The sequence below is a fragment of the Mobula hypostoma genome, chromosome 5, assembly GCF_963921235.1.
Source record: "Mobula hypostoma chromosome 5, sMobHyp1.1, whole genome shotgun sequence".
NCBI lineage: Eukaryota > Metazoa > Chordata > Chondrichthyes > Myliobatiformes > Myliobatidae > Mobula > Mobula hypostoma.
Genome location: NC_086101.1, coordinates 159413699 through 159429532, shown reverse-complemented (window position 1 = coordinate 159429532; position 15834 = coordinate 159413699). Strand labels below are relative to the sequence as shown.

Sequence of the window (15834 nt, the reverse complement as noted above, 5' to 3'; positions counted from 1 at the left end):
AGGTGAACTTCCTTTTTGTGTATTGGAGCTCTGTTTATGCGATGACAAATCAAACACACTCAGTGTTGTTCATGAGCAGGAATCTGAGATCTCACATAGACCTCCTGAAACCCGATCTACGGAGGGAACTGCAGAACAAACAGTTCAACCAGTTGCCAGGTGAAGCAGCAAGGAGCTTTGAGACTGCAAGTCCAATCATGTGATTACTGAGAAGACAGGTGGACACCTGGTAGGATAACTACAAGAACTGGACCACTGATGTACACCATGGATGTTGGAGATCAGACATGGAGACGTCATGTAGACCAGACACTGGATGCTCAGCTGAAGAACACACGTGAGTTGCCTGTATCTAAAAAGACAAACACATTACAGTCACCAGACTTGCCTGTCACTGATGATGTCACTGAGAGCAACGTGACACTGGAAACCAAGAGCTTTGTCTTAGACAAGACACCTATCTAACCTGATGCCACTCCACAGGTCCAGAGGCGCTATCCTGAAAGAAACAGAGCACCACCCAAAGACTGAATATTTAGAACTGTGAAGTTAGTTATTGGCTGTTATTGTGAAAGAAGTGTCCATTTGGAATATGGGTTCATGAAAAGGAACTTGAATGTTTTGTACACATACAGTTTTACGTTGTATTAATCTAAAGGGAGAGGAAGTGTAATGTATGGGTCTATTTCTTTTAGAGCAATGACCCCGCCCCCCCCAGCACTACGTATCGATCTGTTGTATGTGCATACACATTGTTCTTGTTCTCTCTTGCTCACTTCAATATGATTACACCAATTAAAGCCAGCTCCCGTGTGCGTGCTTTAATGTAACATATAGGTAGTTATGCATAGACACAACAGGAAGATCAGAGTTTTCTTCTTTTTCAGACAGACTCTGAAGGTCGAGGATGACATGCTCCAGCCGATAGCATTGTGGTTTGTACCTTTATCAGATGGACTGAGGAGATCCAAAAGTGTGGCTTATCACCACCACCCTGAGGAAAACTAAGGATGGCTAATCAATACTGGTCTTATGAGTGATGATGACGCCTGAAGAATAAATTTTAGAAAAAGTTCTTTTGCTTCTGATGTACCCAAAGAATTCTATGAAGAAATCACAGACAGCCATTGTTGGAACTATTGGTGTTTGATGGAGCAGGTCAATTGAAATTCTGTGCATGCTTTCTAATGTTTGCATGTAGCCTCTATGTGCTCCAAGAAACTGGAGGTACACAGGGCCATCTCAAAAGCTTCACCACCAGTGTAAATGGTCTTGGGAAAGGATTTTGTAAGAATGCAGAATGTTTTCAATTAGATTTTGAGGAGGTCCTTCAAGCATTCTCTCCATGCTCCTGGAGGTCTCTTGTTTATGAAGCTTGGAGTAGGATGCCTACCTGAGCTGACTAAGCGATAACTCCTCTTGGTGTCGGACTTCAGGATACAAAAATCAGTTTGACAGAAGATGGGAGGTGATGTGAAGACAATGAGGGGCTTCAGAATGTGGAATCTTGTAAGAAAGGAGGGTGATGGGTGGGAGATATAGTGGGCAGGTGGGAAATGTGGGGGTGGGGGTGGGAGAGGCAAAGGGACTCAGTGGGAGGAGTTTGTAGAAGAAGTAGATAGGGGAGTGGGGAAAACTGGGTGGTAGGGTTCAGGGGAGATGTGGGGGCTGGGGTTGTTTGGGAAAAAAGTAGTTGTGGATGAGAAGACCTGGGTAAACTTGGATTCTGAGCTGACAGGCAGACAAACTTTAATTTTCAAGCATACAATCTGTAAACAGCCATTTTAAGAGCAGAGCAACCTCAAGGCCCAATGAACAGCTTTTAGAGTCTAATTCAATACAATGACCTGTTCTCTGATGCAATTCACCACATTACCGAGGCTGCTTGTAGCACACTGCCACACTGCAGGCACTTACGTGTGCCAGATCACCACCAAAGTTGTCCTTGACTCACATACCCACCCATCAGGTGAGAAATTTGCATGTTTCTGATCCTACAGAGAAAGGGAATCTAAGAATGCACTTCTGTTGGCTTAGTAAACTTGAGCTAATATTTACAGAATGTGAAATAATGAAAAAGATGTGTAGTCAGTAATGTCTTTATCCCCCTTTTTGAGACACACATCTGGAAATATTCCACTTAAACTTTAACATAAGATTTTAAAATTTGGCCTTATCAAATACTTCTTAATGCGAACTCCCAGAAGCTAAACAAAGTAATTCATTGTATGACTGACAGAAATACTCTTTCGTATCCTGGAAAATCAGTTTTGCTCAGAATACTATTCAGTTTTGGGCAGAGGGCAGAAATAACTAATCTGAATGCAGGTCTAATTGAACATATTAAAAGACACATAATCCAATTCAGCAGATAAATATTATGAGAATTTTTATTAAGTTTTTGTATTTTGTTTGAACTTTCACTTCGGTCATTAGAAATAATAGATGCTGACAAGATACTAATGAACTACATAATTTGTGAGAAATTAAAACCCTGGTTACACTGTCACAGGACTCTCTAAAATGCGAAAATTGAAACTGTGGAGCATTATGCTTAACCGTAGAACAGCTGTGTTAACAGGAAGTGCATGTAGATATATGATCCTTTACTGTGTTATTGAAAGAGAGATATAAACATAAGATTCAGCAATTAACTGGGATGATCCCATGCTCTGGAAATATATTAGTCTGTCTGTTGACAGGCAATAAGAGTTCTGTAGAAATAAGTGTAAAAGCATCTAAATTACAAAAAAATTTCTTAACAGTAACTCCAAAGCTATCCGCAATTGTTCATACATTTTTGTAGACTTTCTGAATACTTCAGTTTCAAATTATGTAAATAATACTTTTAGAATAGTTTTGAGGTTTACTTTTGCAGATGTGTCACACACCAGATAAAATTCAGTATGTGATTTAAGGATATTGTAAATGTATTATCTTCCTGCTTTTATAGTATTATATTTTATAACTAGGTCTCATATGGAAAGTCTTTAATTTCTGCCATCATATGAACATGCTAAGACATACTACCAGGATCATGATGCTGATGGAAATGTTCAAATAGAAATGCAATTGTTAACTAAATAAGATTGTAGAGATTGTTTCTGATTTCAACATATTCTGACTGCTAACAAAAGACATAGGAACAGAATTAGGCCATTTGGCCCATTGAGAATACTCTGCTATTCCAAGCTGATTTATGATCCCTCTCAACCCCTTTCTCCTGCCCTGTAACCTTTGATGCCCCTACTCATCAAGAATCTATCAACCTCTGCTTGAAATACACCCAATGACTTGGCCTCCGCGGCTGTCTGTGGCAATGAATTCCACAGATTCATCATCCACTGGCAAATGAAATTCCTCCTCAAACCTTAAAACTGTAAAATTGTTACCTTAAATATTTGCAGAACAGCCAATCATTTATCCTGTAGTTGCAGTATGCCTGTGTCAAATCACAAATCACTGTTTTGTCCCATGACCCTTTTAATGGAAATGATTTAGGGAGGAAAAAATGCTGCTTTTATTCAATTGTTTCTAATTAGCAAGTACCACAGAAAAGAGATTATTTCAGTTATTTACTTAAGTCCTCACCGCTACTGAGACATAGGCTGCCAACAGCAGCTTGCCAGAGTCCTCTGGCCTGGGCCAGTCTTTCAAGTCGTCCCTTGGTCTCGTCCATCTTTGAAGACCCTTCCTCTTCCAGGAATGAGGTCTCTGGAGTTTCTGTTGGAAATTCTGCAGCTCTAGGTTTTTATGGGATGGGGTTGCTAGCTCCATGCCCAAAGCTGAGCTTGGTGTCATCCATGGTAGTGTTAGATTATTTCTGTGCCTCAACAAAAGTCTTGTCATCTTCAGAAGTTTTCGGATGACTCTGCCATAGTTGGATGCATCAGCAAGGGAGATGAGGCGGAGTACAGGGCTACAGTAGGAAACTTTGTCACATGGTGTGAGCAGAATTATCTGCAGCTTAATGTGAAAAAGACTAAGGAGCTGGTGGTAGACCTGAGGGGAGCTAAGGCACCGGTGACCCCTGTTTCCATGCAGGGGGTCAGTGTGGACATGGTGGAGGATTACAAATACCTGGGGATACGAATTGACAATAAACTGGACTGGTCAAAGAACACTGAGGCTGTCTACAAGAAGGGTCAGAGCCGTCTCTATTTCCTGAGGAGACTGAGGTCCTTTAACATATGTCGGACGATGCTGAGGATGTTCTACGAGTCTGTGGTGGCCAGTGCTATCATGTTTGCTGTTGTGTGCTGGGGCAGCAGGCTGAGGGTAGCAAACACCAACAGAATCAACAAACTCATTCGTAAGGCCAGTGATGTTGTGGGGATGGAACTGGACTCTCTGACGGTGGTGTCTGAAAAGAGGATGCTGTCTAAGTTGCATGCCATCTTGGACAATGTCTCCCATCCACTACATAATGTACTGGGTGGGGACAGGACTGCATTCAGCCAGAGACTCATTCCACCGAGATGCAACACAGAACGTCATAGGAAGTCATTCCTGCCTGTGGCCATCAAACTTTACAACTCCTCCCTTGGAGGGTCAGACACCCTGAGCCAATAGGCTGGTCCTGGATTTATTTCATAATTTACTGGCATAATTTACATATTACTATTTAACTATTTATGGTTTTATTACTATTTATTATTTATGGTGCAACTGTAACTAAAAAAATTTCTTTGTTATTGTAGGGTGAATATTACCCATCAGAATCACATGACGTTTCCATCAATGAAAACTTGGTGTTTTTGAAATTCAATCAAATAAAAAATATATTGGTCAAAAATAAACAATTATTTTGTAATAATAACCAGTTCATACACTGATGAATATCATATCAGAAAGTGAAATTACACTGTCAATTTTAATGAAATTAAAGTACAACCTATAGGTTCATTGTCCCACAAAATTGGACTCTTGATTTGACACCAAATTTGTAATGCATTTGGTATAGTTTTCCAACTATTTCGCTGGAGTCATTCTGAGAACAAATGATGATTGTGTTCATCATATATGAGAACCAGGTGGTTGCAATTCTGTTTTACTGATTGTACTGCCTAAAATGTCATTATTGTTTGGGTATTTTAATTACTTGGGTTTATTTGTTGCACTCATCAGTTATCATGGTGAGAACTAGCTGCATTGGCATCTAATGTTGGCAGAGTTCTCAATGACTGAAATAAATCACAAGAAAAAACATGTACAGGTCGACCTTCACTAATCCGGCACCATTGGGACCTGAGGAGTGCCGGATTAGTGAAAATGCCGAATTACATAATCAGTGCTGGATTATCGAAGGAACTGGATTACAGGTAGTTGGATTAGTGAAGGTCGACCTGTAGTAATCTTGTGTCCACAGCACAAACTATTCATGTGAACTTACTCAGGGAGCTAATGCTCTTAGTCAAGTACACGCAGCATATTTTTAAAAAAGTTGCATAAACTTTCTCAACAAATATTTGAAAATACTCATCATATTGTGTATAAACCCACCAAATCTCCAGGAGGCTTGAAGCGATGACTAAATAAATATATTCTCATCTGCTTTATGACTACAAGGGTTGTGCAATGTCCAGTTCACAGAACAGCACAAAACTGTCCTTCCTGCAGTGAAAATATTCATAGCACCTATGTTATAATCTTTAGCAACACAGAAGTAGGCCATGCTGTCCAGCTAGTCCATGATGGCATTCATTCTGAAACCATAAAGTTCCATTCGATTACTCCTGCTACAGTTTTATGGTTTAAGCCTTGCAGTCTAACATGAAATCTAATAGTCTGTGAACACTGATTGATGAGAATATAAGAAATAAATTGTTTACTCTTGACGTTTATTTTGTTTATAAATGCTAATTCCTGAATACTCTGATTCAGTAACCTTATATCTTTATTCTCAGTGAATTATTAGAAAACAATCATTGTAATGACAACTGCAATGTGAAACTTGGTATTCAAAAACTGTGAAACATGCCAAGCAGTTCCATTGCCCTTAAATCAAGCACTTCCGTTCCTGGCTTAAACGACATGGCTTACAACAATTATTAATAATTCTCTTTAAATTGCTAACCTTTGCTTCCTTGCACCCTTAATATGAACTCTGAACCTCATAATATACTGAGATTACCAGATATCTTTACGCACAATGCAGAAACCTATTGATGCTAAGTTCACAATTTATCTCATCAGAAGTAGATTGCGTTGTGTGCCCTTGTCAGTTAAGGTCCTAACACAGCATTATGCAGGAAATGATGTCCTTGGATTTGGATGAGTGTAGTATTAAGGAACTCTGGTAAAACTGAAGTGAAAAGCAAATGAAAGATACTCTTCTGAATAGAATTATATTTCAATGAATGTTGGAGGTCAATTCTCTTAACCCCAAGAGTTATTTAGGTGGTGCAAAGCTTAAGATTTGAATGGTACCCTGCCAGATGATCTGGGCATTCACACCCTTCCTCATCAGCTCACTACGGCTAGGTTGTTTTGCATCTTGAAAACATACTGCAATGACTCCTCATGGCTTCTGCACTTCCCAAACTTACAAACTTTACTGTCAAGATGCAGAAAGGCGGGAACCAGTGTCACCTATTTTCCCCCTCAGGTCACACATCATCCTGAACTGAAAAGTTGTTGCCATTCCTTTGTGCCCGTTCCTAGAATACTCCACCTGACAATGCTCTGGCACCATCCTCACCAAAAAGACTGCTGCAGTTTAAGAAAGTAGCTCACTGCCACTTTCTCAGAGGTATTCAGGGATAGGGATCAGGGGAGGGGGGTTACTTGAGGCGTATTTGGGCAGTGGAGCACAAAACCATGTAATGTACTTCAGCTCTATCTGGTCCAGCAAGCAAATTTGTTGCTTTGAAGAGCCTCTTCCTACTACAGAGCACATCCCAATAGGCTGACTGGATGAAAATCACCTTCTCACTCCGGCCCAAGATTAAAGTATCAGTTGGGCCCACACTTACATCATTGGAGTTGAGTCTATATATTTAAAGAGGATATGCCTTAGTTTCCAAAATATGCCTTAGTTTACAATGGGTCTGGACAGGTTTGTCCCATTGAGGCAGGGAAAGGATAATAGGTTGAAGGAGCCATGGTTGACAAATGATTTGGAACATTTAGTCAAGAGGAAGAAGGAGGCATACTTAAGGTTTAGGAATCAAAACATCAGGCAGGGCTCTTGATAGGTATAAAGTAGCCAGGAAGGGACTTAAAAAGAGACTTAGAAAAGCTAGAAGGGAGAAGCTAAGAAGCTGAGAAGGCCTTGGTTGATAGGATTAAGGAAAACACATACGTTGCCTCAAAGATGTCCCGTTTATCTGCATCGTATTGAATAAACAATAATATTCTGTTGATTGAGGAGACTATGGATGCTGAACCTGGTGCAGAAGACAAACTGCTGCAGGAACTCAGTGGGGCAAGCAGCACCTGACAGAATAGTTGATATTTCAGGTGAAAACCTTGCATGGGACTAAGATCATTTTCCATTGTTTTGGATTTCCAGTATTTTTTTTACTTCAATTTACAATACCTTCAATGATTAATTTAGACTTATTTAATGTGGTTAATAATTTATTGAACAAAATGTTCATTTTATGCCAGTTATTCATCACTGTGGGTACTTGAACAATATGAAAGCAATATTATGATAGCTGGATTATGATAGGCTGTTTATTTTTCATTCAAACAAATGAGTACAAAATTACTTCAGAAATGGTGTACATCTGGCATTGGGATTTGTTATTTTCTGCAATATGCGATTAATCAAGGTGTGAAAAGTAATCCCAGGGTAAAACAGCTCATAAAGAATTATTTCCAATTCTCTCTATGCTATAAACAAATCATTTCTGTTGGCACCTGGCAAGAAATACTGAGCAATACTGAATGGAAAAATAGAGTATATGAGAAATAAGCACAAACATATTCAAATCCCATTATTGCAGCTTGAGAACCATGGTGAAGCTAATGTCCAGAAGTATCCTCGTTTTCCACAGGGAAGATTTCATCATATGAAGGCGGTGGAATGCTATCAGGAACTTCATCAGCTCCCAATGTGTCTTGTAAATCACCTTGATGTTCTTCTGCTCTGTGGAAAATATTACCAATATTACATAAGTCAGCTTGGAATATAGAGCAGAATTTAACCGTTCAACTAGTTATAAGACTTCATATTGCAGTGATTTCCCAGCAAATATCAAATGGAAGTATCGAGCATAGACATTGTAAAGTCATTATTAAGGTCGAATTTGAAGGAACCTGAGCAAGTGTTAATGCATCTTCTATGAATATGCCATTTTATACTATATACTTTACTTTATACTTTATTGTCGCCAAACAGTTGATACTACAATGTACCAATATGGATGTTAATGATATGTAGTTAGGGACATCAAAGCTATTGATTTCTTTTTGGATTGAGTGACTCACATGTTGATTGACATAATGCCACATTTTGTTTATGGTTTAGAAGATTATCAGTTTTCAGTCTTTAGAGAATTGAGTGGTATTTTATATTTTGTGTGCCATTTTTAATATGAAACCTACTGTCAGACTCCTGGCTGGATTCAGGGGAGCCTCTGGTACTGGGGCCCAACCCCAACCCAGTGGAGCCTCCAGTCCTGGAGTCCACCCTCAACCCAGTGAACAACCACTTTGAACCATCTAACAATGTTTGACAAAGATGTGCAGAGGTTGAAGCTCAGATAATTGGGGTCTAGCCTCATTCCTGGCTCTAATAATGACAAGAAACTTGTAAATACTGCCTTTATCAATGCAGAGATGCTACCAACCAAAATATGACATTGCCCCATATAAAGAGATATTAGGGCTGATGATTAGGGCAGTGGGCAAAGAGGTTAATTTTAAGAAATATCTTAAGGCAGAATAAAATGTTGGAATTCACTCCATAAATCTCTCCAATAGTTATGGTCTTGGCAACTAAAGACACTACAATCAAGTTCAGAACAATTCTGAGATGAGCAAAGCACCTGAAAGAAGTGATTAATATATGTCGAAGTTTACAGCACAAGGTGAAATTACAGTGATAGATAAAGCCCTGGAGGGATATGAGTACAAGAATTGGTACTGTCACAAACTTGACTCCTCTGCCCTCCTCCTTCCCACAACTGCTGGAAACTGAATTATACTGTTTGCAAGCTTGTCCTCAAAATGAGCTTCAAGGCACAAATCGATACAATCACTAATTTCATCCCACTTCTGTCCATCCGTTGCTGGAACCCTCACACCCACTTTTGTTACCTGGAGCCTTTACTATTCAGGAGAGGCTTTACCAGACTCTATGACCTATCCTCCATAACTCCTGGGTTATCTGAAACATGGCCACAGTCACTCATTGTGTCTGTTATTGCTGACCTTCACTGGCCCAGGCAGAACTGTGGGTTGTCAAAAAGCATGCGGATATAAGCACTGTGCTTCCAGATAATGTTGCCAAGGAATAGTTAAGGATCAAGGATAGATTATTGAGAACATCACAGGTAATTATGTATAAGGGAGAAGAGCAGCCATTTACATAGAACCTAGAACAGTACAATACAGGGACAGGCCCTTCGACCCACAATATTGTTCCAAACCAATTAAATTAGGAATCAAATGGCCACCTAAACTAAGCTCTTCTGCCTGTACAATGTCCATGTCCTTCCATTTTCCTCACATTAATGTGCCTATCTCAAAGTTCAAAAGTTCAAATTTCAAAGTAAGTTTATGATCAAAGTTCATATATGTCTCCATATAAACCCTGAAATTCATTTCTTGCAGGCATTCACAGTAAATACAAAGAAACAACAAAAAATGCAAGCAAAATAGTAATAAATAAGTAAGCAATAAATATGGAGAATATGATTTGAAGTGTCTTTGAAAGTGAGTCCACAGGTTGTAGAAACATTTCTGTGGTGAGGTGAGTGAAGTTATCCCCTCTGGTTAAGGAGCCTGATGGTTAAGGGGTAATAACTGTTCCCGAACCTGGTGGAGTGGTTGAGTACTGAAGATCTGTGCTGATCAACTGGCTGGAGACTTCACTGATATCTTTAACCTCTTGCTTAAACATCTCTTAAGTGCCTCTAATGTTTGTACCTCTGGCAGCACATTCCAGGCACATACTGCTCTGTGTATAAAAACTTGTCCCTCACATCTCCTTTGAAATTAACTCCTCTCACGTTGATGACATGTCATCTCGTATTAGACATTTCAACTTGGAAAGGTTGCAACAAGATTGGTGAAAGGCAATGCTGACTCTCACTTTGCACATTTTAGGCCAGTTGTGGTATCAAAACAGAAGATGGGTTCATAACCAAATCTAGACATAAGTGAACAAAGTTCTAGGTTGAAAATTCAATGCAGCACTGAGGAAACAAATCATTGACAGAGCTGCAAATCATAAACACAAGAGATTCTGCAGATGCTGGAAATCCACAGTAACACATTCAAAATGTTGGAGGAACTCAACAGGACAGGTAGCATTAATGGAGAGGAATGAAGAGCTAATGTTTCGGGCCCAGACCCTTCATCATCATTGACAGAGTTGTATTCCTGCAGAGGTCTGAGTTTTCTACTGGATATTAAAGATCATTATGCATCATTTTAAATAACTTCCAGCAGTGTTGTTCCAGTTGTTCTGGGTATCTTATAATCAAGATCATGAAAGCAGATTATACGGTACTCAGTTGCTGCCCATAGGAGCTTACTATCTATAATTCAGTGTCATGTCTCTAAAATAGGAATAGCATCTGTTCTTCATAATTCACTGGTTGTAAAGTATTTGTGGTACGTTCTGAGGCCATGAAAGTTGCTATATGAAAGAAAATTTGCCCTTTTCTTTGGTTAATTCATCTTCAAGAACCTTTTAAGGCATTAAAAAAAATGAAACTCCTTTTTAGATGAAGGCATTAAATTATTCCTGAATCATTAGCAATGAAAGAAACATTTTGTTTGTTCTCAGAATCTGGGAGGGCTACATTCCTACTCAATCTGGTAGCTTTAAGGTGGCAAGGTATTGTCTTAAACTATTATTTAGGATTTAATAACATCATTATGCTTTACTTCAAAGGATAGATGAAGATCAGTCATAATGTTATGGTTTGAAGTTGCCCTATCAATTAGATAAAGTTTCCTTCTTCAAAGCTTATTAACTTCACCGACAATCTGATGATTCAATAGTCACTATTTTAATGCTACCAACTTTTTCTTCCAGACTTTCCTTTAAGATAGTTAAACTCATATTCTTCAGATTATTGAACAGGCCTGTTGATTTCTCATTTAGTAGATGTTTAAGGTAGTAAATAAAGAGGTGAACTTGGGCTTTGGAGACCAGCAGAGTCAAGAGGTTGTCCATTAAACATGAAGCCTATTGAGTACACTTCTGTTGTGCATTGTGGTCATGCCTAACGTGGCCATCTGAAAGCAGTCAAATCTAAACATAATACATAATAAAGTTGCCACAAAACCATCAACCAATAATGTTGTTAACGTTAATTCTGAGCTGCTGGTTCACCATGGAATACTTATGCTTTCATGTTATAACCCTAATCTAATATTATAAAAATCTGTTTCTCAATCACTGTTATAAACAAAACAAAATCCAATTCTGTGCATTAGTGAGACTATTAACAGTAGAATCCCAGTTGAACCCATTGATTTTGGGAGGAGCAAGTACAACTGTAGTGAAGATAGGAAAAAGACAAATAAGAAAGAATAATATTTTTGTGAAAAATATATAATATTTGATTTTAATCTTACATGGTTTAAAAAACTAACTTCAAATTTAAAATACTTATTTAAAACAAGACTTCTCACATTTGGTTATTTTAAAAGAAAATATTTAAATAAGATTTTATGAAGATGAAACAGTTTACTATTAAAATATGTATAAACTGATTTTTTTAAAGTAAAAGTGACAAAATATCATGCCACAGGAAGTATATACATTCAGTAAGATTTTTCAGTCTTGGTCAGAATGTAGAAAGGATGCAGTTTATCTGTGACAGGCAAACTTTGTATTTGAATTATTGCATTCTTGGGCTCAGAATTAAACACCACAGGTCACTTACATACATTATTTTTATCAGTCTGTTATGGTCTGTTTTTAATTTCACAAAACTTGTTTCTTCCTTCATTAGTTCTATCCTTCTTTCCTTTGTCCCATTAACATCCATGATACCTCAAGTGCCCACCATCGCTGTTATAGTTTCCTGGTCCCAATCCACTTTTTTCACCATTTCACCCAATTCCCTGCACTTTCTACCCTTCTTCACCTAACACTTTGAATTTCATTTTTAAAATGGAGATACAAGAGACTGCAGATGCTGGAATCTAGAGTAATAACTATCTGTCAAAGGAATTTAACAGGTTGAGTAGCATTTAACATTCAAACAGAACCAGGCGTTTCATCGCCTTCACTGCCAACTTGCACTCAACTCTCACTTTCATTTGATGTACTGTACCTCTGAATTTATTTTTCCCTTTTTAATTTCTTCATCTCGGGTAGGTCAGCAAACCTTCACAAGCCTCCATTTTACAGACTCCCATATCCACACTACACCTCCTCCCATCTTATTTCTTGTACGAATTCCATCCCATTCTCCCAATTTTTCAAACTCCAATGTATTTGTTCTGATAACAACACCAACGCTTCCAAGATATTTGTCCTCAAACTTGCTTGTTCTATTTTCTGCACTTCAGCTGTCACCTCCCACCACCCCCCACCCCCCACCCCAAGTTCTTTTGTGCTCCATTACTTCCATGAGCAGACACACCTTCCCCGTCCCTCTAGCTCAGATCTCCATGTGACCTGATCCCTCCATGATTGCTTGGTTCACTCTCACATGTTCACCAATGCCCACTACCCTTCTCATGGCACATTTCATGTGACTGCAGGAGATGCAATGAACACCCTTTTAACTCTTTGATCTCCACCATCTAGGAAACAAATCACTCATTCCAGATGAGTGACATTTCAGTTGTGACTCCAATTTAGTGTACTCTATTTGGTTTTCACATACTGGTCTCTACAATGGAGGGACCCCATCACTAGATTGTATTTTTCATTCAATTTGCAAGGATATCCATAAACTACTTATTGCCTGCCACTTTATTTCTCCATCCTTCTTCCATTCTGACTGCTCTGTTTTTGACTACTAAGTCTGTGCAATGTAAGTCCAATGTAAGATCAAGGAATAGCATATCATCTTAGAGCCCTCAGGAGTCACCAATAGCTTTCTGAAGTAATTCAACTCATCCCTTCTGGTCTGTATCCAAACCAGGCAATTCTGAACAATGTCAACCCAGTTTTTCCCTCATCACAGATAATGTCTGACCCGCTAAGTATTTTCACCATTCCCTTTTCGTTCAGGTTTCTGTGACTACAGTGCTTTATGTGTTGATGTTTCAATGTACATGTGACAAGTATAGCTAATCTTTCTATCTTACATTTCTTGGATGTTGTTTTGCTTTCTTTGTTGTTGCTATTCATTTCTTTCATTTACACTTCCACTCAACGGATCAGCTATTTTAACAAGCCTTCACCAGCTACTCTCAGCCAGCCCCACTTTGCCATTTAGATTCCTTCAGTCTCTACCAAAGCAGGCATTCCTTGTGCTTTTCACCCCTCTCCAATACACACCAGTCCTCATCAAGGGATCAGCAATGGAAAGGGAGACAAGTTTCAAGCTCCAGGGTGTCAACATCTCTGAAGATCTATTCTGGGTTCAACAGAGTTATGTAATTACAAAGAAGACACAACAGCAACTATATTTCATCAGGAGTTTGAGGAGACTTGGTATGTTAACCAAGACGTTTGTAAATTTCTACAAATGTACTGTGGAGAGCATTCCAACTGATTGCATTACCATCTGATTATGGGGGGGGGGGCACTGCACCGGATTGGAAAAAGATGTAGAACATTGCAAACTCAACCAACTCTATCATGGGCACTAGCCTCCCCAGCATCATCCATCACCCAGGACATGCCCTCAATCTCATTGCTAACATCAAGGAGGAGGTACAGGAGCCTGAAGCCACAAACTCAACATTTCAGGAACAGCTTCTTCCCCTTTGCCATCAGATTTCTGAATGGACAATGAACCATGAACACTACCTCACTATTGTTTTGCTCCCTTTTGCACTAATTATTTAATTTAATTTGTATATTTATATATACATATCTCTCATAGTAATTTGTAGTTATTATTATGTATTACAATGTACTGCTGCTGCAAAACAACGAATTTCACAATGTATGCCAGTGATATTAAACCTGATTCTGATTCTGATACTTTTCAGGGGTCCCTTTAAAGGTCATCGGCCCTAAGCACTCTCCACAGACACTGTGTGCCCTGTGAACTATCACCACAATTTTCTGTTTTTACTTTGAACTGAGGTTGTTTTTTAAAACAGTTTTCAATTATGTATATTGAACTATCTCAAGCTATAAAGTCATTTATAACTTGAAGTTATAAATTAAAATAAATAACTGTGTAGTTTAATTTAATTTTCGAATAATCATCTTCAAATTTCAAATAACGTTGGTTCATTTGGTACATTATTTCATGAAATTCTGAATTCCACTAGCAAATAGTGAGCAGCTATGCTGAGAACCTACCTGGTTATTTCGTCATCTAACCGTTGGTAAGGTGGGCAATTCTCATCGCCTGTAAAAGCTGCACTATCCAGAGGGTAAATGCTGTAGTACTGAGGAGGGCATGGGGTTGTTCCTGTTGCAGCATTGGGTGGATGCGTGCTCTGTGTGTTGTTCAGTGATGGCAAGCAGGTGGTGTTCATAGTGACAGTTTCCTGGGCAGGAGATGCATACGGAGGGGGAATATACTGAACAACTGTAGCTCCGTGGAAAGTTATTGGTTGATTAATCCCCGTGAAAACAAATGATTGACCACAAGGAGCTTGCTCGGCCTCCGCAGCACTCTCGTTAATTTGTTTGCAAGTTTTGCAAGTTAGCATTCGAAACTTGCAGACAGAAATGAGAACAAAAGTAACTCCCACCGAGAGCAGAATCGGTCCTAGTAACTGTGTCCATTCTAAATCACTGGTACCGTAATATTTAATCCAGCCCATCACGGTGAAGGTTATGCCAACTAGAACCAAAAAGACACCAGAAAATAGCAGTGTGGCTCCAGCCTTGTCTCCATCTGACACCTGGACTCTAGGAGCTCTAGACTGGCAGGGTGTTACAGAAAATACGTTAACTGAGAAATCCTCGACATTACTGTTACGCTGCTCCATTTGGTTTGCACAGTCCACGCTGTGCGATCATTGCATGAAGGAAAAGGAGTGACACTAGTACACAGCATTTAAAGCTCAGTGTCACTACAAAAAGAAGTGCATTGTGTCTGGTTAATAATTGATGTTAGAATATTAAAATTCTTGGAGCTTGCGAACTGGATCATGAGTTCTTTGCATTTTTCATTTTGATGATTAAAAGTATTTAATGAGGCGTTAAAACTCAAAGGTTAATTGACGCATTTCCTTAGAGTTGTAGAACACTACAGCATAGGCCATTCTGCCCATCTAGTCCATACTGAACAATTATTCTGCCCAGTCCCATCAACCTGCAGCTGGACCATAGCCCTCCCATCCATGTACTTACCCACATTTCTCTTAAATGTTGAAATCAAACCCACATGCACCACTTCCACCAGCACTTCCCACACTGTCACCAGCCTGAGTGAAGAAGTTCCCCCTCGTTCCCTTTAAACATTTCACCTTTCACCCTTAACCCATGACTTCTAGTTCTAGTCTCAAACAATGTCAGTGGAAAAAACCCTACTTGTATTTGCTCTATACCTCTCATAATTTTGC

General features: G+C 39.1%; 1 protein-coding gene across 1 annotated transcript; it reads right to left on the bottom strand.

Moving 5' to 3' along the window:
• Nucleotides 1-4859: 4859 nt before the first annotated feature.
• tmem174 (transmembrane protein 174) lies at nucleotides 4860-15323 on the bottom strand. The gene is made up of 2 exons (XM_063047674.1): nucleotides 14621-15323; nucleotides 4860-8095 (listed from the first exon to the last, which is right to left on the bottom strand). The coding sequence occupies exons 1-2, from the start codon at nucleotides 15256-15258 to the stop codon at nucleotides 7972-7974; spliced, it is 762 nt and encodes a 253-aa protein (XP_062903744.1). The 5' UTR covers nucleotides 15259-15323; the 3' UTR covers nucleotides 4860-7971.
• Between the last annotated feature and the right edge of the window lie 511 nt (nucleotides 15324-15834).